At 36.1% G+C, this 23,187-nt stretch overlaps 2 protein-coding genes across 2 annotated transcripts; one reads left to right on the forward strand and one right to left on the reverse strand.

Annotated features, from left to right (window-relative positions):
- Positions 1-2,431: 2,431 nt before the first annotated feature.
- On the forward strand, positions 2,432-5,329 carry LOC106925984 (neurexophilin-1-like). Its single transcript, XM_015000596.2, has 2 exons — positions 2,432-2,947; positions 4,598-5,329. The coding sequence occupies exons 1-2, from the start codon at positions 2,897-2,899 to the stop codon at positions 5,327-5,329; spliced, it is 783 nt and encodes a 260-aa protein (XP_014856082.2). The 5' UTR covers positions 2,432-2,896.
- A 3,278-nt stretch (positions 5,330-8,607) lies between these two features.
- spop (speckle type BTB/POZ protein) lies at positions 8,608-22,854 on the reverse strand. The gene is made up of 10 exons (XM_015000578.2): positions 22,731-22,854; positions 17,260-17,484; positions 16,817-16,938; positions 15,497-15,648; positions 14,741-14,868; positions 14,489-14,666; positions 14,028-14,083; positions 12,929-13,051; positions 11,595-11,737; positions 8,608-10,189 (listed from the first exon to the last, which is right to left on the reverse strand). Exons 2-10 carry the CDS (start codon positions 17,335-17,337, stop codon positions 10,045-10,047), a joined length of 1,125 nt encoding a protein of 374 aa, XP_014856064.1. The 5' UTR covers positions 17,338-17,484; positions 22,731-22,854; the 3' UTR covers positions 8,608-10,044.
- Positions 22,855-23,187: the final 333 nt, after the last annotated feature.

A 23,187-nucleotide genomic window follows, 5' to 3' on the forward strand; every position in this document is an offset into this window, starting at 1 on the left:
ATTTTTCACACTTTTGGCATTTATTTGCCAAAAATATATTTGACACATATTCAGTTACATTTACTTGAGTACATTTTTTCTAAAATAGTTACTGAAGTAGATGTAACTGAGTATTTTAACTTACATTTTCAGTGGCCCCAATACACCATCATATCTTCCAAGTGACTCACCTTTAAGCTTTATTGGGGCAAATGAAGACGAGATAGAAATTATAAGGCAGTTTTGGCCTTTTTGTTTAAAAAAAATTACATATATCAGGTTTTTTCATGCAGTTGGTTCAACAGCTGAGAAGCATAGAAACCAAAACCAATCAATTTGTTCAAACTTTTAAATCTTGACTTGTTCGTCCCGTTTTTATTTTTCGTTTTGCTTATTTCTCCAGAGTGTTTTCTGTTTGGCAGGAAAACATCCAGTTTGACCTGAACGACGAGGTGAAGGCGAGTCAGCTGGGAGAAGCTTTTCCAGGTGAAATGGCTGCAATGACCAATAAATAGAGTCGTATTGCAGTAAATCCTCAAAACAATGCAGCCAGTTTGGATGCGAAACAATGTTAAATCACGAACATTGATAAAATGATACTTTTCCTTCACGAACTCTGAATGATTTTCAGTAAGAGCAGCAGCTCTGGGTGAACCGGGAAATCTCTGTATTGTGGCTGAGAATAAGGGCGGCACCCTTACTTTCTTTTCTCTTGTTATTTTTTTAAATAAAGTACAATCATGAACACACGGAAAAATGTTCCGGTTCAGAGAAACACCACTGTCGTAATCACGTTAGCGTTCATTGTTCCTGTTGGCTCACTGCTGAACCGTGACTCCTTATTGTTTGAACTGGAATGCCAAAACAAACACCTCCAACGCTGCTATCAGATGATAAACTGTGAGTGACTGAGCTGACAGATGGGCTGTTAAATCTGTCTGGGATCAGTTTACCTCTTTAATACTTTAATTGCGTTACTTTACTGGTGTAAAACACACTAAATCTACATAAACAATAAAAACTTCACTTTAAACAGGATTGCATTGAAAAAAACAACACAAAATCTTAAAAAAGTAGTTTATGGTGCAAATATTTTAGTAACTTAAAAATAACTTTTCTGCAAAACATAGGAGCTTGTTTTAAGAAAATAATTTCTTCTAGTTCTTCTGGAATCAACTGCCACTTTGCCGTTACCTAGCAACACCTGCCAAGCCCAGCCTGTTACCTAGCAACCAAATTCTAATTCCGCTGGCAGATTATTTCACTAAAAACATAATCTGCAAGTGAAACTAGTAACTTTTCATCAATATTAAGGAATTATTGACTTAAAACAAGCTGCTGCATCTGCTGGTAAACTTGTAATAATAGATAATAGTTATTATTATTATTATTATTATTATTATTATTATTATTATTACAGATATTATTTATAATGCCCTCTATATCTTTAAATCTAAAAGGGAAATAGCCCCAAAACAAAACAAGCAATTCTAATGGATAAAAATAAATAAATAAATGAGAATGAAACCTATATCTAAGAAAATAAACCAAAAACTTTGCTAAAAACAAATGTCTTAAGGCTTTTTTTTTTTTTTTAAAACAGTAAGTGGACTGTTTTGCCCTCTGAGCCATTTCAAGTTTTTAAGATATTTGCACTTAAAACCACTTGGTAAGATTTTGAGTTTTTGCAGTGCAGGAGCTAAATCAGAGACCGTAAAGGCCTGCTGTGTTTAAAGTTCACAACAGTAGAATCAAAAATAAACAAGTATGACTTGTTCAGAAGGGCTGACAGGAAAAAGGTTCCTCACTCTGAAAAGAATGCAGCAGCACTGCTTTGGTTTGCAAACCTGCACCGAAATGAACCAAAACAGTTTTGGGACGCGGCCACAAAACGGAGACGTTTTACAAATCCCTCACACTCACTGTGACGTAAGGCAGCGGAGGAGTGATGGTCTGGGCTTGATCTTGCAGGATTTGTGCACTTTACTTCAAACATACAACATCTTACCAAGTATTTTTGGTCCAGCTTCTGGTGCAAATATCTTAATACACTAGAAAAAAGACAAAACTAACTTTAAAATAACTTTTCAGCCAGATATAAGTCAATAATTCCTTAATATTGACTAAAAAGTGCTAGTTACATTGGCAGATTATTTCACTTATAACAAGATATTTTCCCGTGTTTTTAGAGAAACAATCTGACAGCGAAACTAGAACGTTTACATGAATATTAAGAAATAATTGACTTAAAACCAGCTCCTTTAAGTTACTTTGTTAGTTTTCTCTTATTTAAAATATACTATTTGCACAATAAACTAAACCAAAGATACTTAGTAGGATTTTGTGTTTTTGCAGTGTTTTAATTTGCTCAGACAACCACAAAACCCTTCTTTAGTTTATATCAATGTATAAAGTACATGACAAATAAAATAAATAAATACAAAAACCTGACTGCATTGATTGTTTAATTAATTCCTGCACAAGGCAACAAATAAAGTTGTGTATCTTTAATTAAATAATTGACTAATTTTGTACTTAATACGTTTTCTTTGAGCTCAGATTGCATTCCTTCTTCTGGCCACAAGATGGCAGAATTTCACCACATCTGATCGGAATCCGCCTCAGTTAAGATGCAAATAAATTCAGATTTTAATCGACTAATTCATTACAAACACCGTGGATGTTTCGGTATTCAGCTGAAACAGAGGCCAACGGAAAAATCTGTGTGTTTTTGGGGATTTCAAGGAAGAGAAGTGTGTGAGCGATGAAGAGGGGGAGGTGAGGAAGAGGTAGTGAAGCGTCCAGACCTGAGAGGTTCTCTGAGTGAGAGGCAGCAGCTTACCCAAGGTTTCCTGCTCCAGAGGCGATCACGTTACGCGTGGCTCGTCCTGAATGAAGCTCAGGTAGATGAGGAACGATGGAGACGTTCTCCTGCCACTGGATTCTCCTGACTGGAAGCTTCTATTTGGTGAGTAAACGTCTAATTTAACACATTTAAACAGCTGTGAAGGGAACCTGAGCAGTAAATTCAAATATATTGGTGATAAAATGCTTTAAAGTAACAAGTTTTTTTTTTTTTTACAAACTAGAAGGACAGAAGGAAAGAAATGTGAGGATTAATTTCTGCTTAAAATAATTCTTGTAGTGCGTTTTCAGTGGCGGATATAGTGAAAGAAGCTGAGATGAATATCATTTTAATGTTAGTTTTTAACTGATTTTTTTTCTTGAGCAACTCATAAAATTTAAATAAGAACTAGGTCCAGGACACTGCAAAACATATAAATCATACCAAGTATCTTACTCTAGTTTCTAGTGGAAATATTTTAGCACTTGGATTAAGACGAAACTAACAAAACTTTTCAGCAAGATATAAAGAGCTTGTTTTAAGTCAATAATTCCTTAATTTTGGTGAAAAAGTTCAAGTTTTACTGGATTATTTCACTCGTAACACATGAAAAATATTTTGTTATAAGTGAAATAATCTGCCAATTGGAGCTAGTAATTTTTTACCAATATTTAAGAATTATTGAGCCCCTATTTTTCTGAAAAGTTATTTCTAATTTAGTTTTGTTTTATTTAAAGTGTACTAAGACATTTGCACTAGAAAGTAGACAAAATGACTGGTAAGGTAAGGCTGCAAAATATACAGAAACAATGTAGTTGTACTTTTGACTTACTTGAGTAATTTTATTCTGAAGTATTTCTGCTCTTACTTGAGTAAAATGTCTGGATTTTCTACCCACTGAGTGAAAAACAAACATGTTTTAACCAAAAATTCACCAGACACAGACACACCTGCAGTTTTTGTTAAAGTTTCTGAAGTTTTTCAATGAAAAAACTGATTTGGAAACATTTTCTTTTTCCCGATTTTGTTTTTTGTTATTGATATGAGTTATTGTCATTTTTGTCCTTAAAATACAAAAATTTCCACTTCACTTTATATTTTGGTCCGTCTGGTGATGTAATTTTTACATATTAAATGATTGATAATTTGATCAGTTAGTACTTGAGCAGATTTTTCACCAAACATTTTTTCACTCTTCAGTCATTTTTTTAAGGTTATTTTTTACTTTTACTTGAGTAAAAATATGTTATCTTACTTGAGTATGTTCTGAGCAGTCAGAAAGAACTGGTTGGATACAAATACTGATTTTGTGAATTTGTGAGCACAAATCATGAATAGTTGTTTAAAATTTAGCATTTCTTGGTATCAAAACTTGAAAAGTGGATTAATATTAAGCTTCTGGATTAACATTAAAGTCTTTAGCCAATAATTAACCAGTTTAAATTAATTTTACCAAATCTGACAAAATCTGAGCTCAAATATCTGGCCAGAATAATGTCAGAAGTTTTCTCACGGCTACAAAAACTGTGTGGTTTCTCTGTATCCTGGAAACGTTTATTCAGGTATTGGTAGGGAAGCAAAGATGTCTTTGTAAAATTGGATTTCCACTATAAATTCAAACAAAATTTAAAAGTAAAACTACAAAGAACAGAACTGGTATACGCTGTAGTTTGAAAGAAGTTGCTAAAAAAAAAAAGTCTAGTTCGAATCTAATAATGATCTTTGAAACTTCCTCTGAGGCTCATTATTTGTATTTTCTCATTTCCCAACTAGCTGGTTCTCTGTCAACATGAGACTCAGAGCAACTTCACCTTCAGACACTCATCATCACCTCAACCCCACAGAGACCCAGAGAAGCATCTCCAGAAAGCCTGGGGCCTTCAGTCCAGGACTGCCGTCCAGAACTCCAAAGTCCTCAACAATCCCTCGGTTCCTCTATCGAAGCAGAAGCTTTGGGAAATCCTCAAGTCCAACTCCAACCCGTCGGTAAAAATTAAGCTCCAGCCCATCATGAAAGTTCAAGGACTCTCCAAACTGTCGAGGTTGTTCAGCTGGGGCGACTTTTACTCCAACATCAAAACCGTCAAGCTGAATTTGCTGATAATGGGGAAGATCGTGGATCACGGCAACGGCTCTCTCGGCGTCTACTTCCGTCACAACTCCACTGGTGTTGGCAACGTGTCGGTCAGCCTGGTCCCGCCCATGAAGGAGGTGGAGTTCGACCTGGAGCGCCAGAGTGTGGTCCACCCCAAGGAGTCGAAGACGTTCAACTGCAGGGTGGACTACGAGAAAACCGAACGCAGCAAGAAGGTGATGCTGTGCAACTATGACCCGTCGAAGACGTGCGACCAAGAGCAAACCCAGAGCCACATCACCTGGATGTGCTCCAAACCTTTCCAGGTCATCTGCATCTACATGTCGTTCTACAGCACGGACTACCGGCTGGTCCAGAAAGTCTGTCCGGACTACAGCTCCCAGATCCCCCTCTACCTGCCCACAGGGTAAACATGAGGCCAGGTGACGAGGATGAAGGGAGGATGAAGGGAGGACGCAGTTTGAGCCGTTCAAAACTTTGTCCTAAAATATATGGAATGCTGTTTGTACCGTATGAGTCAAATATTAACAGCAATAATTTGGATTATTTAGCCTGTTGTAAGCAGGAAAAATATGGTTCAATTTCAGTTTCAAATTAAATATTTATTTAGCAAGTTAAATATTTAGTTTACTAACTAGATATTTAGCCCCAAACTAAAGATTTAGCTTGCTAACATTTTAATATTTAGTTTGGAACAAAATCTTTAGCTTACTAACTTTAATATTTTGTTAAGAACTAAATATTTAGTTTGAAGTTTACAAGCTAAGTAGCTTGCAAACAACAACCTACCTAATATTAGCATGTTAGCTCACTAATGTGCTAATATTTTGCTAATGTTTAGCTTGGAGCTAAACATAAATTAAATATATAGCTTGCCAGTTAGCTAAATAGTGTTTAAACAACATATTTAGCATGCCAACTTGCTAATATTTAGCTTGGGAGCTAAATATTTAGCTAGCTAACTTACTAATATTTAGTTTTGAGCTAAAAATTTTGTTCCAAATTAAATATTTAGCAAAACTAAACAGTTTGTAAACAACATATTTAGATGTAAATATTCGCGAATAGTTAGCTTACTAACTAAACTGAGCTAAATATTTAGGTTAATGATCAATATTTAGCTTGCTAGCTGAGCTTAGTTTGGATCTGTAACCTTTATAAATGGATGAATAACGTGGTAAAAATATGACTGAAAAATTAATATTTTCTCCTCTTATGATAAGCTAAATATAAACTTTTTTGCTTTTAATTTTGATTATGTAACTTTACAAACGGCACCCTTTGGGAACATGCTTCATTAAACATAGCAAAATATATGTTTAGGTGATGTCTCCTGTTGAAAAATGAATGATTGTAGCTCATATTATTTTTCAATAATGTATCAAAAATGGTCAAACTAAAAGGAACCAGAATGATCTGAAGTTGAAGATGTAGAAATATAACCTTCATAATATCACCTTTTTTTCAAATTTCTGCAGTTTAAGTTGTCTGGTGACAGATATTTTCAGAATAATTTGTCTTTTTGTGATTTTAAAATAAATTTCTACTATCTGCTCATAGTGTACAATAAGAAAATGTATAATTCTCTGGAGTCATATTTGCAATCAGAGTTATTTTGGTTTTAATTAAGAGTTCATAATGTCTGATCCAAACGGAAACCATAAATCAACTCACATTCAGTGCAATTAAACCGTAAATATCAAAGATAACCAGAGCAAAAAGCTGTTTTTAACACTGATTTCATTTAATAAAAGGGGGAAAAAAAACTTTAAAACTAACATGGTCTTATGTAAAAAAAAAAAAAAAGAAAAAGAAAAAAAGTTATTTAATTTTCCTTTGGGAGTCAATAAAATATTTTTTATTTTAACTTGAAATTTAAATTTTATGCAGCTAAATGAAAATAATTGTAATATTTCAGCATTATTAAGGATTAAGGAGATGCTAAATACATAATGGTTAATCTGATCTTTCAGTCCAAGATAAAAGATTTCAAAATGTATAGAAAAATTAACTATTTACTGAAACTGAAAGAACATCTTTGAATAAACCTGTCGGCTCTAAAAGCCCTGAGTTCAATATTCACACAGAATCAGAGGGAAGTGTGAAGCAACAAACGCAATGACCTTTCACCCCAAGTCAATGGAAATCCTCCAATTAGCACCTCAGCTCTCTGATGCTTATAAGAAGGAAAGAGAGAGAAACTCTCAGGCTGCAGTGGATGTGAGAAAACAGTTAGTCAGGGTTGCAGAGTTGACACATTTCCTGCTGAGAACCTGCCAACAGCGACACATTTCTGCATGAGTTCCCAGCAGAAAACGCCAAAGTAAGGCACTTTATGTTATTTTATTTCTGCACGTTCAACGCTTTTTTTTTTCTTCACTATTTTCTCAAACCGCATGTGGGATCAGATCAAGATCCAGGTTCAAAATCTAATCTGTTTGTGTTTCAGCTAATTAAACTTTTACTCAAGTAAAAATAATTAAATAAAAGAGTAAAAGGAAAATCTGGTAAAACGTCGACTCAAAATCTGAGTAACTAAATGATCAAATCAATTAATATTTAAAAATTAAATCATAAAACGGGCCAAAATACAAAGTTATGTTGAAATTTTGGTATGTTAAAGATCAGAATGCAAATAATTCTTATAAATAACAAACATAAAATAAGGCAAAGTAAAAAAAAATCCTAATCAGTTTCTTTCAATTAAAAAAAAATTGAAAACTTTAACAAAAACTGCCAGTGTGTGTCTGTGTCTGGTGAATTTTTAGTTTGTTTTTCATCCAGTGGATAGAAAATCCAGAAATTGTAAATTGTACTGAAAATGTTTTTAACCCAAAAAGACATTAGACCTTGAAACTCATTTTATCCGAGATTTTTCTTTTAAAAATTTACTTCCCTTTCCCCTGGCCGAGCCGGGTCGTAACAACTGTACAATAGAAATGATCTACTGTAGCAGTCAGTGTTACAGTGAGATCAGATGAAGCCTGACTGAACTTACTCTGTTGTTGTATAAATATTAATCCCTCCAGTTTTTTTGTGATTCTATAATCATGGGGATTCAAGAAAAAATAAAAAGATCCCCCTTTTTTGGCACTAATGCATAATTGTGACTTTATTGCAAATTTTCTGCAAATAAATTGTCCAAAACATTATTCCAGTGATGCTAACTCCCACCAGCAGGTGGCAGTACTTCTTAATTCTACCCCACTGCTGCCTCCGCCTTACTTTATGTCAGGTTATTATTCTTGAGCAACATGATATTAACATTTACTGTTAAACATAAACTTAATTTCCATGCAGATATTTATAAAACAGAACCACAAATTAGTAATTTTTGCAAATTTTTTTTACAAAAAACAATCACAAAATCCTGGAGGGATTGAACAGTCTGATGAAGAGGGTGCTAAGGGTTTTCCATAGTCTTCTTCATTTTATTACCACTTCCCATGCTGCGTTCATGGAGCATGCAAATAAATGGAAATGTGACCTTTGTTAATAAATGAACTGTTGTAATGCACTACTTGAGTTTTTTTGGCAGGAATGTGATGCCATAGAATATCCCCAATTATTTGGTAAAACATTAAAATACATTTAAGGATTTGCTGGCTCTATACCAGAAGTACTGATAGGCAAGAATCAGAATATTTCACATCATTTTTGTTTAAAAACACTCAGACGACATCAGGACGGCGTTCAATACAAAATAGTTGTGGTTTATTTTTTTCTGGGAACAAAAAAATGGCAACAGCTAAGTGTCACTTCTCAAAATCAGAAATATCTACAGGAAAAGAAACAACGGTTCCTTCTATCATTACAATTTTCCAACAGTTTGAAATGAACACTTCAAATGTACAGTCATGGCTAAAAACAAAAGAAAAGAAAAACAAAGTACAACCCCTTAAATTCGAGGGTTTTACCCATTTTGTACATATTTAGGGGGTGTACTTAATTTTTTGTACCAAACTTTTTCCATTTTAATAAATAGTGGTGGAATCTGTGGTTTGGTTTAAATAATTTCTTAGCCTGTTAAAAACAGGAAATTCAAACATTAAAACCCAGGAACTGGCAGAGGGTGTACTTTCTTTTCACAATGACTGTACTCTCTGTGGTTCAGGACGTCCTTTTTGTTTTTTTTGTCTACAATTGATATATTCTGAACATTAAAACGTGTTCATTGTAATCTCATTTCCCTTTAGTCTTTATGCTGCAAAGAAAAACGCTCTCGGTCCTGAAACACAAATGTATATCCGCACTATTTCCTATGGAAGCGAAAAAACTAAACAGCGTGTCTGACCGAACCCTTCGTTGTTTTTAAATATCCGTAACATTTCCAGACGCTGTTCTCAGACGTCACCAGAAATACCAACAACATCTAGTTGTGCGTTGCTCTGATTTCTTTATGCTTCGTGGCGTTTAGAAGACAGAAAAATGGACGCCGGTTTGTTTGAGTCACTTGCAGGCAGATTTTCTTAAAGGGAACTTGTTGTTGTTGTTGTTGTTGGTTGTGGTCCAGCTGGGTCCATTGTGTGCTTGCCTACAGTTTTTCTAGGTTGCCGCTGGTTACGGGTTGGCGAGGGCTGATCTGTGGCGTTAGTGCAATTTTTTATTTTTTCTCCCACGTTTAACTGGGACCTCTTCGATTTTGACTAGCCCTTGGTTCTCTTTTCGGGGCTTCCGGTTTGAAACCAGAGCCCTCCCTTCAGAGTCCTTGAGTTTCTTGGGTGGATCGCGCTATTCGCTTTACGATAAAACAGACACTTTATTTGCCGCCGCCGCGCTCCAAATCTGCGAATTTTGAGGTGGCGCTCCGCTCTTCCTCGGATACGCGGGAAAAAATAAAAATAAAAATAAAACAAAAAAAGGAGAACAACGTCAGAACCGGGGAGCAAGAAGAAGAACAGGTGCTGCGGGTTTTATTGTGAACACTAAAAGATCCACGTTACAATCCCCTCCTCCTCTTCTTCTTCTTCTTCTTTAAAAAGACGGGATACAGCAGGTTCTGGGTGGTAGTGTTGTAGGTAACAGCAAGGGGAACGGTTATCCCTGTGTGTCTGGGAGCTTTTGTTTGTGCATGTGTGTGTGTGTGAGAGAGAGAGAGAGCGAGCGAGGGTGTGTTTTGTTGCCTTTAGGACTGTTTGAGGCGCTTGCGGGGCGGTCCGAGGAAGGGGCACTGGGCAGACGCCAGCGAGCGGTAAGCTTCGGCCACCAGGTGCGGATGGGAGGCGACCATCGACTTCCAGCCGGCGGTTTCCATCACCTCCGCTGCATGGCTGGAGGGGAAGAGACAGAGGTCAACAGAGGTCACCAGGGGTCACCAGAGGTCAAACTAAACCACTTGACACATGGAGGAAAAATGGTTTTCATAGCTGGACGTTCAGTTCAAATTAAAAAATACTTCATTGATCCCAAAAGGAATTTAAATGCTGTTCATTATGATCATAATTATAAGTTACATTTTTTAAAAATCTGTTCATCTTAAAAGTTTGCGATAAAATCCAGATTCCTGATTTCTGTAACTTAAGAAGAAATCAGGAAAATAAAACAATTCTGTAAAAAATGTAAATTAAAAAAAAATTTGATAAATAAGAGAATAAAAAAAAAAAACAGTTGGAATGCCAAAAAACGAAGGATGAACCAATCAATATCAATATTGATAACCGATATAGGTCTCTAACAAATCAGTTTTATTTTTCTGAATTCCACATTTTCCATTTCATCATATTTATGGTTTTGGAGCAAATGCAAACATCCAGAGGTAAACCGAGATCCGGCAGAACACTGGATGTTTTCTTTTCAATAATTTCTTTAAATCAATAACAATAAAAATAAAAAAATTCTACACAAAATTCAAATTGAAAAAAAAAATCAATAAATAAGAGAAATTAAGTGAAGTAAAGTCGCAATATTCCCACTTTCAAACATTCGTTTTTCCATTATTGCATTTCCAGAGAATATCAACATATTTTAATAAATATCCTCCCCAAAGTTTACCTGAAAAAAAAGGTCACTTGAATAGTTTTGGGTAGAATATATTTACAGACAAATGTTTGTTTATCTTAAATGCAAAATATTTTTATTTTTTGCAGTTTTGCTTAATTGCTGTGATGTCCTTCCAGAAATGTGTCTCTTTTTTGAGTGTGTGTACTCCATTTCTCAATTAATCGATTACTAAACGAATTCACAGTTACTTCAGCAATTGATTAATCGCGATTAATCATTTCACCAGTATGTGAATCCTCACAAAAAAACAAACATTTTCATGATGAATCAGTAAAAACCTCTAAAACATTCAGTACTGAGGAAGAGGTAGTGCGTTTCTTCATCATATTTTGTCTTTTTACGCTTCATTTTGTGACCCATCGTCGGCTCCTACACAAAGTCTGTGTGAGCCAGAAGTCTGGAAACACGTGATCGATCTTTATCACACGTCCCGTCTCTGCGGCAACAGAGGAGGTGCCAACGGGGCGCGGCGAGGAGTCAGGATGCCCCGATCCTTCAGGAACATTCGGCGCGCTTTAATCACATCCAACCCGCCACTTCACCGAGACACATGTGAAATTAAATCACCAGCTCTAACAAACCCGAGTTCTGGTGCCGTCTGGAGGGAAAAATGAGATTACAGGAGCCGACGTGACGCAAACACGACGGAGAGCGGCTGCCTGTGTGTGAACTCACTAGTTGATGAAGTCGACCGCCTGCGTTTTGAGCTGGTCGGCGCTGTGCAGGTCGGCCAGGATGAGGATCTCGGCGGCATTCTCCACGGACAGGCTGGTGCACAGCGCGTCTTCGCACATGACCTTGAGTCTCTCCAGAGCGTACTGAGAGAAGACAGAGGCACAGAGGCTTCAGTGTTCCCTTACCTCTAATTATAGCAGCAACATTTAAAATCTAACTTCTGACAGCGATAACAGGTTATAAGAGGAGGAAGAGTAGCTAAAAATGTACTCAGGTAAAAGTAGCACTACCTGAACTGGAGGTGCAGCCCTGTGAATTATGAATCAATTTTAAAGTGCGTTTAAAATGAACGTCTCCTATTTGAATGCTGCATGTTCTTGTTTACATTTGAAAATTTCACAAAATTGGAGGGAAAAAATTTGATTTTTTACTTGCCATCCATAACCGCACTGCGGCGGTGAAACAGCTCTGTTAGCAAAACGAACCCTGGAGGTCGGGTTTTATTATAAGTGCAAAAGGAAACAAAAAAACACAGGAAACCATTGAAGAATAACTCAAAATCACTCATGATCTTCTTTTTTCTCGCTTTTTGTGCCGGCTTCGCTACATGCAGACTCGTTGCCGTAGCAGCGGACAACAACGCCGCTTTATGTTACAGGATTCACCAAAAACCACTCAAACATTTCCCACACGAAGAACCGAACATTCAGTCCGTTACAGTTTTATGTTTTCAGGCTCGATGTTTGTTTTCAGATTATCATCATCAAAGAGGTCGCCTTTTTTTTTGTTTTCATCTGAAACAAAACATGCCAAATTCCACAGCACATCTACATGTTACGGTTTTCAAAGTCAAGCTAGCATAGCTGAACTGCTTCCCTCTCCCTATATATATTTTTCTCTTTAATAAACTTTTTCCTGGCCTTGATATCTAGTTGTTGCAGTGTTGACAATTAGTAGCAAAGCATTGCGTCCCTTTTTCTTTTATATTTCAGGCATACAATTAAGATTTAGCTTGTTATAGTGACAACTTGTCAGCTAAAACCAAAGCTAGTCATCGTCAGCTGGGCGGCTGTTTTCCCCATGGTGTACATTTTTAACAATAACCAGGCAGAAAATCATAAACAACTGGATATAATAAACAGTTATTGTATAAACTTAAACGTAGATGCATTTCAAAATGCTCTAACTGGTATATGTGACCCAAATCAAACTGGAAATATTTACAATCAACACATTTTCTACCTGGTTAATACAGAATATAATGAAATACCAACTGCTGAAATGTCTTCATTCCACTCTACAATGAACCCATGAACAGGAAGTGAGTGCATTACCTTATCGGCTGCTGCTAGCAGATCATCGGCCATCTTGTCCAGGTTGGGAGCCTTGTCTGTGTAAATGAAGCACATCATCTCCTTGAAAACTTCTGGCTCCACGTCGTTGATCTCCACACGATTCTGACGGAGGAGGAGGGTCGATTAATGACATTTCTTAAAACACAGCTTGTGATCTGTAAAACTTTAATTATTCCAGCGAATAAGGGGACTTCATAGGTATTTTTTCACAGCTATGCAACCTTGACTTTGACTATTTTTCACTGATAACAGATGCTTGAAACAGTTTGTGAAACATTCACTGAAAATGTTATTTTTGTGTTCAGAGTTTTTACACATTTTCCACTTTGAAATTTCATCCTTTTCCAGATTTTTCCTCATCAGTTTTAATAACACTTAACATTTGAAAAGAAAAAACAACATTGACCTGCTTAGTTTTTACCTATAATTTCTGCAACAAATCATGCAAGAACACCGTGCTAAAGAAAAGGCGGTGAGGAGCTAATCTGTAGGGTTTTTTCTTTCCTTTTTTCTCTTTTTTTGGTATTTTTTCAATTCAAAACTGTTTAATTTCAAAATGTGTTGTTAAATCTTCACTTAATTATCCTAAATATACAATAAATTGATTAAAACAAACGTTGGGACATGTCAGCCCTTTTATTGTATTTGTAAAGAAATCAAGTTATGAGGTACATCAAAGATAAATTACGCCACTTTAGTGAAAACCAATGTAAATATGATCCAATTGTACATTTTTTCAAATTTATTCAAATTAATAAATTTACGTTTAAAATTAAAAGCATCTCTGCTGGTCTGACTTTAAACAAAAAATCAGTTTGGCTGTAATTTAATCTCTTGTCGTCCACAGAAGGGCAGAAAAAGCAATTCTCTGTTTGTGTGGCTCTGACAGTGAGGGATGAGTCCCGACCCCCGACTGAAAACGGGACAATTGCCTTTGGGTTTCACTATCATCCAGTTTCTGCAAACATCTTTGTGTTGCAGCTGTTCAGCGGCACGCAATCCTTCAAAAATTGGAAAATTACAGCCATCAAGGAACAAAACAAATTAATTTTTTAGGAGAGGGGCGGTTCGGACTCACCTTTTTGCTCTCCTCCATCTCGTGCTCAAACATGGCACTGAATACAGGGGATCGCGCTGAAACAGAGAAAACAACATCAATCACTTTTAAACACATGCAAGCTGGTTTTAAGTCAGTTATTCCTTAACCCTTCCAGACCGAACGGATCAGCAACCACGCAGATAAATTACCGTAATTCCCCCAGACTTTGCGACATCTTAAAAATTCTAACGGTTTTTGAGCTTTCCTGCCATATCGGGTTATTACGGTAATTTCACTCCCACTGTACCGGGAAGTGAAATTAATCTGAGGTAAATTGCAAAAATAACTTCCTAGATATTAAAAGTTCTAGTTGTTATGGATAAATGGGCAAATATATTTACTTAGGACATTTAAAGAACTTCGTAAAATTAAAATAAGCAAAAATATCCAGGAGATTTGAAACTTAAGAGTTTCAGGGTTAACCTGATAGGTGTGTTTACCTGCCAGGATGGCTTTGTGGGCCTGAAACTCCTGTCCAGCCACACACAGGGAGCAGTCCGTGAAGCGCGAGTTCTCCCACAGGCCGCCCAGCTCGTCCGCTAGCCGGCAGTCCGGCACCTTCACCATGTTCATCGTGTTCTGACCCGATATGTTGACCGAGTCCTGCACCACGCTCACCTGAAGGAAGCAAAGCCGCCGCTGAAGCACAGCACAGTAAACACTCCACCATGATGGAGAAACATCGGCGATACCTCGCAGAACAGCGTTAGCTTATCGTCAGGTAGGAGACCGTTAGCCTCGTCCAGGAGGAAGTCTCTCCGGATGAACTTCTTAAAGCCCCAATCTTTTCCCTGGACGAAGCGGTACGCCCTCTGGCTTTCTGCAGACAGACAAAGAAATGGTTGAACATTTGAAAGAGATACACTGTAAAAAAATATCATTCGAAAATGTCACCAGAACTGGGAGGTTTACCCAAAGACTGTGCACAGCACTACGTCAACATATTTCTACTCGAGTAAAAAGTAGCTGTCCAAGAAATCACTCAAAAACTTAACTGATCAAACCATAAATCATTCAATTTTTAAAAATTACATAATCAGACGAACCAAAACAAAGTGGAAATTTTGGTATTTTAAAGATGAAAATGACAAGAAACAAAAATAACGAAATCAGGCAAAAGAAAAAGAAATAAAGCTCATAAAACCTTAACAGAGACACCAGGTGTGAGTCTGATTTTTGGTTAAAACATGTTTGGTTTTCACTCAGTGGGAAGAAAATCCAGACAGTTTATTCCAGTAAGGGTAGAAATACTTCATAATATAATTACAGTATAGTAAACAAAAAAGTTACTCAAGTTAATGTAACTAGTTATTAACCAGCTCTGAATGCGCCATAATGTTAATTAAATTTCTTGTTTTCTTCTTGTTTCCTGCCCTTTGATATAAAGGGCTTTATAACTAAAATACATTATTATTATTATTAATAATAATATTAATGCTTTTGCTCACCCATGGCTTTGGTCTCCTCTCCCTTGGCGTTGAGGATGGAGAACTTGAACTTTGCTCGCACCTCTGCTTTTGGACAGCTGACTAGCAGCAGGTACAGAGACAGGTAATCTTTGCTTTCCTCATCCAGGCCTTTGGGATTCACTCGCAAACACCTGAGGTCAAAAAACAATAAGCAGTTAAAACCTGCTGTTCGTGCCAACCAACCCTACTTCACCTATAAAATGGGAAAATGTCTTGGTGTAAGTGAAAAAATCTGTTAGCGGAACTAGGACTTGGTTGCTAGGTGACGGGCTGGGCTTGGCAGGCGTTGCTAGGTAACGGTTGTGAAATAAACGGCCAGTGGCACTTTTTCAATAATATTAAAGGAATTATTGGCGTAAAAAAAGCTCCTATTTCCTGCTGAAAAGCTACTTGTAATTTATTTTTGTTTTATTTTAACTGTACTAAGATACATTCAGAATAAATCAAGAGCAAAAAAAACTTGGTAAGATTTGTTTTTTTTGCACTACGGAGAACGGTTTAGCTCAAATCTTAATTCTAATTCATAATTTCTAGAATGGGTCCATTCAAGGAGCAGCTCCATCATGTTTGCTGTTTATTTTAGACTTCTGATGGTTTGTTTTTCTTTGAGGCGTTGCACGTTTCCCTCTGGTTTGGATGCTGTTCGCATCTCATCACTATTCTTTGAGGATACTTCAATGACACGAGTTACGGCAACATTTAGCTTCTCTTTGGGGTAAATACGGTAATTTTGAAGTCAATACTTGTATATTAGAACGGCCTAGTCAAAGTCCTGACTTAAATCCAACTGAGAATCGTTGGCAAGACTCGAAATCCAGCTAAATTTAGCAAAGAATTGGAAAAGAAATTCCAGACCGAAATACTTGTAGATTAAATTAGAGCACAAGATAAATTTAAGGGATCAAACACAACAGCAGAGATATGCAGGTTCAGGGTTTCACCCAGGAAACTAACCAAATGCGGTGTTAGGGTTGTCATACGATGTTTTTATGTTTAAAGAAGTTGACAGGAAATTTTGGAAATAAAACATCAACAACAAAGAAAATACATTAATAGGTTATGCCATTATTGTTTTAAAAAGGTAATTGTCTACTAAAGATTTATATTGCCATTACTGCTACTGTTGTACATATAAAAAAAATGATGATTTAAAATAAACAGTCAGACACTTAGTCTGGCAGGGGAGGAAGTAAAGCCTGGTGGCCCGCCAGGCTTATAATACACTGGGGAGTAAAATTATGAAGTTTGATTTCCAGCCTGTATTTTGTGTTTTTGTACATTGTTTCCTGTGATTCTCACCATTTGAGTTTGTCGTTGGCCCCAGAAGAGAAGGTCGAACTCTTGATGACCTCGCCCATTTCCTCACGACAGAAGCTGAAGTTGTTGATGGTCCACATGTAGGAAAACTTCACCACTTTGATCTGTTAGAGAGACGACGCAGCAGAAGATGGTTTATGATGGATAAACGCCTGAATTTATTTATTCAATAACTTTTTTACTTAAGGTAAGTTTTCAAACTTTTCATAGACAACATATTTATCAATAAGCTCCTTTTTAAACTATTTATTTTACATAGTTTTATCTTTGCATTAAAAGTTTCACGTCAGTCTTATGCACAACCCTTCAAAGAAAGTATTTCTGTCTCTTTTTATTTGGTGTAAATAACGTTTAAAAGCGATGTCACAGAATTGTGCCGTTTGAAATCGTCGGATTGGAACCGAAGTGTTTTTTATGCAGCTTACCTGCGTGTAGCACCAGCTCTCGGCCACGGGCCCGCTGGACATTTCCGCGGGGGGCGGCGGACTCGGGACCCTGGACATTGCCAGTGTGACAGAGGGAGGAGTGGGACGCGAGGGTGAAGAAGAAGAAAGAGAAGAAGAAGAGCTGGAATGTGACACTTCCTCTAGTCGGCGTCGGTCCCGACGTCCATCTGCATCGGTGAACAGCAGACGGAAGCAGGGCGCCCCCTACAGGCAGAACCAGACAGAGCAGAGTGAATATTATTATTATTATTATTCAGTTCAAGTTGCAGGATGAGATAAACTGCGTCTGCGTATTGTTTTAATGTCGGGGTGTAAATAAACGAGGATCCTGGTTCACCTGAATAGAAAGAATCAAGTTTAAAATTTATTTATTTATACAATATATATATTAATATTACAATTAAATAAAACTGAGAACAAGTTTTACCAAGAAAGAAAGAAAGAAAGTTGTTCTTATTTGTTCTGTGCAATGAGGAAATCTTCATTATTTAATCTTCATTATTTAAAACTGATATTGTTTTAATATTAATGTTTACTAAATTTTTGCTTTTTTATTTTATCATGCCGCCTTAATCTGGGGTCATAATCTGCCATCAGAATATTTTATATTTGACTTTAATGGGATTAAAGTGGAATCTAAAATATTCAACAATAAATAAATTAGATTCAAAGTTAGTAGAACAGACAAATATATAATTAGACTTTTAAATCAAAGTTATTCAGAAAATCTGTCGATAATTTGCCCTGAAATACAACAAATTAATCAATCCAGATTTCCATCCATCACTGAACCTCAATCCAGCATAAATTATCAGCAGCAGCTTTTCTTATCCTCCACCAGGAGAGACGGAGAGAGAAGAAGACCAGCGAAGACGATTAAAGGAAAAGTGAAATGAAAAATCAAGAGGCGGATGAAGGATGGAGCCGCATCTGTGGAACCATTCACCAGGATAAATTGGAACAAAAAGAGGTTAGATGGAGGCGGCAGAAAATCAAAGAAACGAATGAAAGAGAAATCAAATCCAGATCAGCAGACAGGAGAGGAAACTGTAAACTTGCAGGTGGGAAACGACACGCAGAGCTGGCAAAAAATACTCAGGTTAGAAAGTATTGACTAACTGACCAAGTTATCAATCATTTAATATTTAAAAACTACATAATCATATAAAGTTAAGAGGAAATTTTGGTATTTTAAGGGTAAAACTGACAATAATTCATATAAGCATAAACAAAATAGCAAAATCAGGTAAAATAAATTTTTCCAAATCAGTTTCTTTCAATAAAAAATCTCAGAAAATTTTTAATAAAAACTGCAAGTGTGTGTCTGTGTCTGGTGAATTTTTGGAGAAGTTTTACTCAGGTAGGAGTAGAAATACTTTAAAATAAAATGACTCAAGTAAATTGTAGTAAAAGTACATTTATTACCCAACACCTGACAATAAAAGATGTTTTAAAAAAGCTCAATAAAATAGTAAATGGAGACTCAAAAACTTTGAAATAATAGAAAACAAAGTAAAATATCCAGAAAAGTTATGAAACAGAATCGGTTTCATTTGCTGCACAGAGCAGTCAGAGTTTATAACCTATTAATTATGAGATAAACAAATATGTCTCATAATAAACAATACATCAATTAATCACACAGTAAATTAAAACAAGCCCATTAAATTTCCATTGAATCTATCATATCAACAAACACTACAAATTTACAAAGTACTACACAAAGTACTACACTGGACTCTTCTCCAATTCCAACACCTGTATTTTTTATTTATTATATCACAATAAAATATTTAAATATAAAGAAGATAATTCACGTTAAATCAGAATATTGATGAAATGAAGCTTTAAATTGCTAAAATTCACCCTGAAATATTTGCTTTATGCACCAAGATATTATAATTTATCAGCACATCTTGTTGAGAGCAAATATCCACAACAGCCAGACTTCTGACCTGAAGGTGAAAAAAGTGTGAAATTTGAAAACATGTGGGACAGAAAGCTGCAGTTATGTCCTTTTCATCGACATTTCACATAAGAAAGAAGAAATCAATCTCCGCTCCAAATTAAAGACTGAAAGTATGAAGGCATTTCAGAGCGCAATTTCCAAGAGAGATGAAAAAACTGCAGCGCTTGTCAAAGTGTCAGCGAACACAACGTCTGTTTCCAAAGCGCCGGCCTGTGAGGACGGCGGCGAGCCAGAGACGAACCTTAAAGCTGTAATTGGTACAGGAGCCGAGATCGATTGCAACGAGCGCGCTCGGCCTCAGTGGAAGCGATTTCATATTCTGCCCTCGGTCACGGCGCTTCTCCTTCCCTAAAAACTCAATCTCAGTGAGGTATGAACTATTGATTCTGCTGCAGCGACCGGCTTGCCTCGCTTTCCACCAACAACAGCCCTCCGACTTTGTGGGGACCCGCAATTACACGGAAGGGCAAAAAAAAAAAAAAAAAAAGAGAAAGAAAGCATTAGGAGCCGGCCTTCACCTCCTCCTGTCTGCGGTTCCCAACAAAAACTCTGCTGTTTTCTCCTCACCTGGAGGTTAAACGCAGGAGGGACCCCAATGCATAACTAATGCGTCCGCTCGCCTCGTTCACACAATTCAAGAGCCGCACTTCATTTATTTTACATTAAAACCTGGCCTGCAACTAACAATTATTCCGACGATTAATCGATTAATCAAATAAAAAAAATTTGCCACATTCTGCAGATTCAATAAAAGATGCAAATAAATAAATATTTGATTCCTTTTAAACATTTTAAAATGCAATAACAGCATTTGTTTCGTGAACGCTGAATCAGACACATCAGCTCAGCCTTTTCTTGACTTCTCATAAACACAGTGTGGGGCTCATCTCTTTATTTTTATATTTGTTTTTTTATTATTGTTGTTCTTATTAACCAATTAATACCTGGATAACAAAAGTACTCAATAGGAGATTTTGTACAAAATTTAAACCAGGTGCAGCTAAAACTGTCACTTGAGGAAATCTTGATCAAAAATATTTACCGACAAATGTGTGCTTTTTACATTTTAAATGCAAAATGTCTATATCTGTATTATGTTTTTATATATTTATACTCCAGTCAATGATTAATTGCTTATTAAATTAGTTGGCTATTATTGATAATTATATTGGGGTTCATTTTTGGATTAACCAATTGGTAAAATTACATTTTATCTTATATGCAGAATGTATAGAGTCTGCATGCTTAGTAAATGATTAATCATTTACTACACTGGTTGCTGATTATTTCAATGATTGCTTAATCACAATTAATCAATTCAGCCCAAATTTCTGTATGAAAATTTGAGAGCAGTAGAAATTTTCATTTTTCTCCACATTCATGCATTTTGTGTTGATCCATCCCATAAAATCCCAATAAAAAGCTTTAAGGTTTTATGGCTGTAAAGTGACAAAATATGATAAAGTTCAACAGGTTTGAATAAGAGAAATAGATGAGCCAGTTCTTCCGGTCAGGACTGATTGTAGCTGTCATGTTAGCTTCTGGCTAAGTGTTTAAACCTTTAAATAACTACTGCAGGAAACACTGCCGCAAAGCAAGACCCTGACACCGGGGCAAAATTTACATTTTCAGTTATAATAAATAGAAACTCTGATTTATTGTGTGTCACATTTAGGTGAGTCCATTTATGCCTTACAAGCCGCTTCAGATTCAAGGCTGGGAAGGTGAAGGATGACTGAAAAGTCCAACTGAGAGCAAAATACTTTTCACTGCTGTTTGCATAAAAACACTACAATGTTTTTAACGTGGCAAACTGTTTAGCTGAGAAGATAACAACAGACTGCTGCGTTGCCAAAAAGCCCTGCAAGACGACATGAAAGCTATTAGCCTCTGTGTTCGGACAATGTTTATATCAACTGAGAAAATGACAAATTTAGATTCAATTTCACTTTGTTTTAGAAGTATATTAATATTATGTAACTGAAACAGGTGATATGCATTGACAAATTCAGCTAAATTAAAAAAATGACTTTCAAGACATTAAATAAGCTTAAACGTGTAAATTTGACTTAATATTTTCAGAAGAAACTGAATGAAAGGCTCAAACACAATGTAATTTCCTAAAAGCAGGTTGAAAACAAGCAAAACATCAGTTAAATAAAACTCTTACAAACTTTAAGTTTATGAAGGAATGATGCACATCTTTTCTTCAGAAATGTTGATTCACTTCTTTGTTTTCTCGCCAAACTTTACCAACAATAAAAACAAGTCTTAAGAGTTTATGTGGATATTTTCCATTCAGTTTACTTTTGTCAATGCAGGCAAATCTTATAGAAACGAGGTGAGACGCATCAAATAAAAGCAACAAAATATCAACAACAGGAATGATTATTGTGATTAATTCAACAACCATTCCTATAACTTATCAAATGTTAAGTTATTCTAGGTGAATAACTTAACATGGCTTCCAAAACAAAGCTTTGTTTGTTGTAATGCTGTTTTTATGTTTTATATTGAAAAAAGATTATTTGAAAAAGTGCTTTTCTGTGTATTTTTCTTTATTTTGTAATTATACTAATTGCTAGCTTTTTGTTTTCATTCATTTTAGTCTTAAAAATACCTGAATTTGCATACAACTTCATATTTTTGACAGATGAGATTTTTAAAAATAAGTCGGATGTCCTCGAGTAGAATATTTTTTACTCGAGTAATTTCTTGGCTGCTACTTTTTACTTTAGAGGAACAATATGTTGAAGTGCTACTCTTGTTTGCCTGGTTTGGTGTGCATCAGTAATATATTACTTAAACTTTATCATGCCATCTTTGAAACAATAAAACCAGACAGCTGGTGAGCCTGTCAGTGTCTGAGCTGCTTTGTTAAACATTACTCAGGAGGTGAAACAATACAAGCCCCAACATAAACCACTAACAAGTATGCTGTAATGAATTGAGTAAAAGGTCGTAAATGATAAGTATAAAAGGGACACGACACAAAATGTCATTCTATATTTTAAATGTGAACCTCAAATTTACTTTCATTTAAAAATGACCAATTTTGCATAAAGTCAAAAACTCTTTAGATGCTGTGTGTAAACTGAAACACTTTAGAGTTAGTAATTGTAGGCGGAGCAGGTAGTTAACCTGCTAACACACACAGCCTACACCTGACTTCATTTCAATTTAAAACACTCAGGAAGACGAAAAGGACTGTTTAACATGACGAATGACAGCGTCCGACCCTGCTAAAACTACAGAAAGCCCATTAATAATCCACGGTAATCTAACGGTAACATGGCAGCTAATTCCACCGAGCTGGTCTCGGTTAGCTTCACTCCTGTAGCAGCTAACCCGAGACAAACAAATAATACCGGGATTTTTACGCCAATTGATAAATAAAAGCGACACAACCGTCCCCATCGTGGGGTTACAAGTTATTAATCCTAATATTATTCTTTTTGGGTTCATCTGCAGACAAACTCACCTTTATGTCGGGTCCAATTAAAACGTTTGCCGACCGGGATTTTCTGTTGTTGTTAGCTAGTGACAGCTCTCCATAGTCACGTCACATGAACAGCGCCCCTGGTGTCAAGGCGTGGAATTACAGCCCAGTTACAATATAAGCTGTTCTCTTAGAAATTGGTTAATGACTGTTTAAGAACCAATTTATGTAACCAATATAAGTTGGTTATATTTCCATCCTAATGTATTAAAAAAACTGAAATTTAATACTATGCATGCCTTTGAGTCAACAGCTAGAGTTTAAGAAGTTAGCTGCAATCAGTGAGCATCCATGGACATATTGCACATTATTTAGCAGACAGCATTTCCAATTGGACTTCAACATGCAATAAAACAAATGGACAAGTATACAGTAGTTTTGGGACTTGGTTTCAGTTCCTTTAATTGAAGAGAAGAAAGATGTTGAGCTGGACTAGTTC

This window comes from Poecilia mexicana, unplaced genomic scaffold, assembly GCF_051168715.1.
Source record: "Poecilia mexicana isolate PSO_F unplaced genomic scaffold, ASM5116871v1 scaffold_19, whole genome shotgun sequence".
Lineage (NCBI taxonomy): Eukaryota > Metazoa > Chordata > Actinopteri > Cyprinodontiformes > Poeciliidae > Poecilia > Poecilia mexicana.

Excerpts from the sequence above, each read along its gene's own strand:
- LOC106925984 (XM_015000596.2), top strand. The coding sequence starts at position 2,897 with ATGGAGACGTTCTCCTGCCACTGGATTCTCCTGACTGGAAGCTTCTAT. Across the intron at positions 2,948-4,597 it reads TGACTGGAAGCTTCTATTTG|CTGGTTCTCTGTCAACATGA; the intron begins GTGAGTAAACGT and ends TTTCCCAACTAG.
- spop (XM_015000578.2), bottom strand. The coding sequence starts at position 17,337 with ATGTCCAGGGTCCCGAGTCCGCCGCCCCCCGCGGAAATGTCCAGCGGG. Across the intron at positions 16,939-17,259 it reads AGAGCTGGTGCTACACGCAG|ATCAAAGTGGTGAAGTTTTC; the intron begins GTAAGCTGCATA and ends TCTCTCTAACAG. Across the intron at positions 14,084-14,488 it reads CCACAAAGCCATCCTGGCAG|CGCGATCCCCTGTATTCAGT; the intron begins GTAAACACACCT and ends TCTCTGTTTCAG.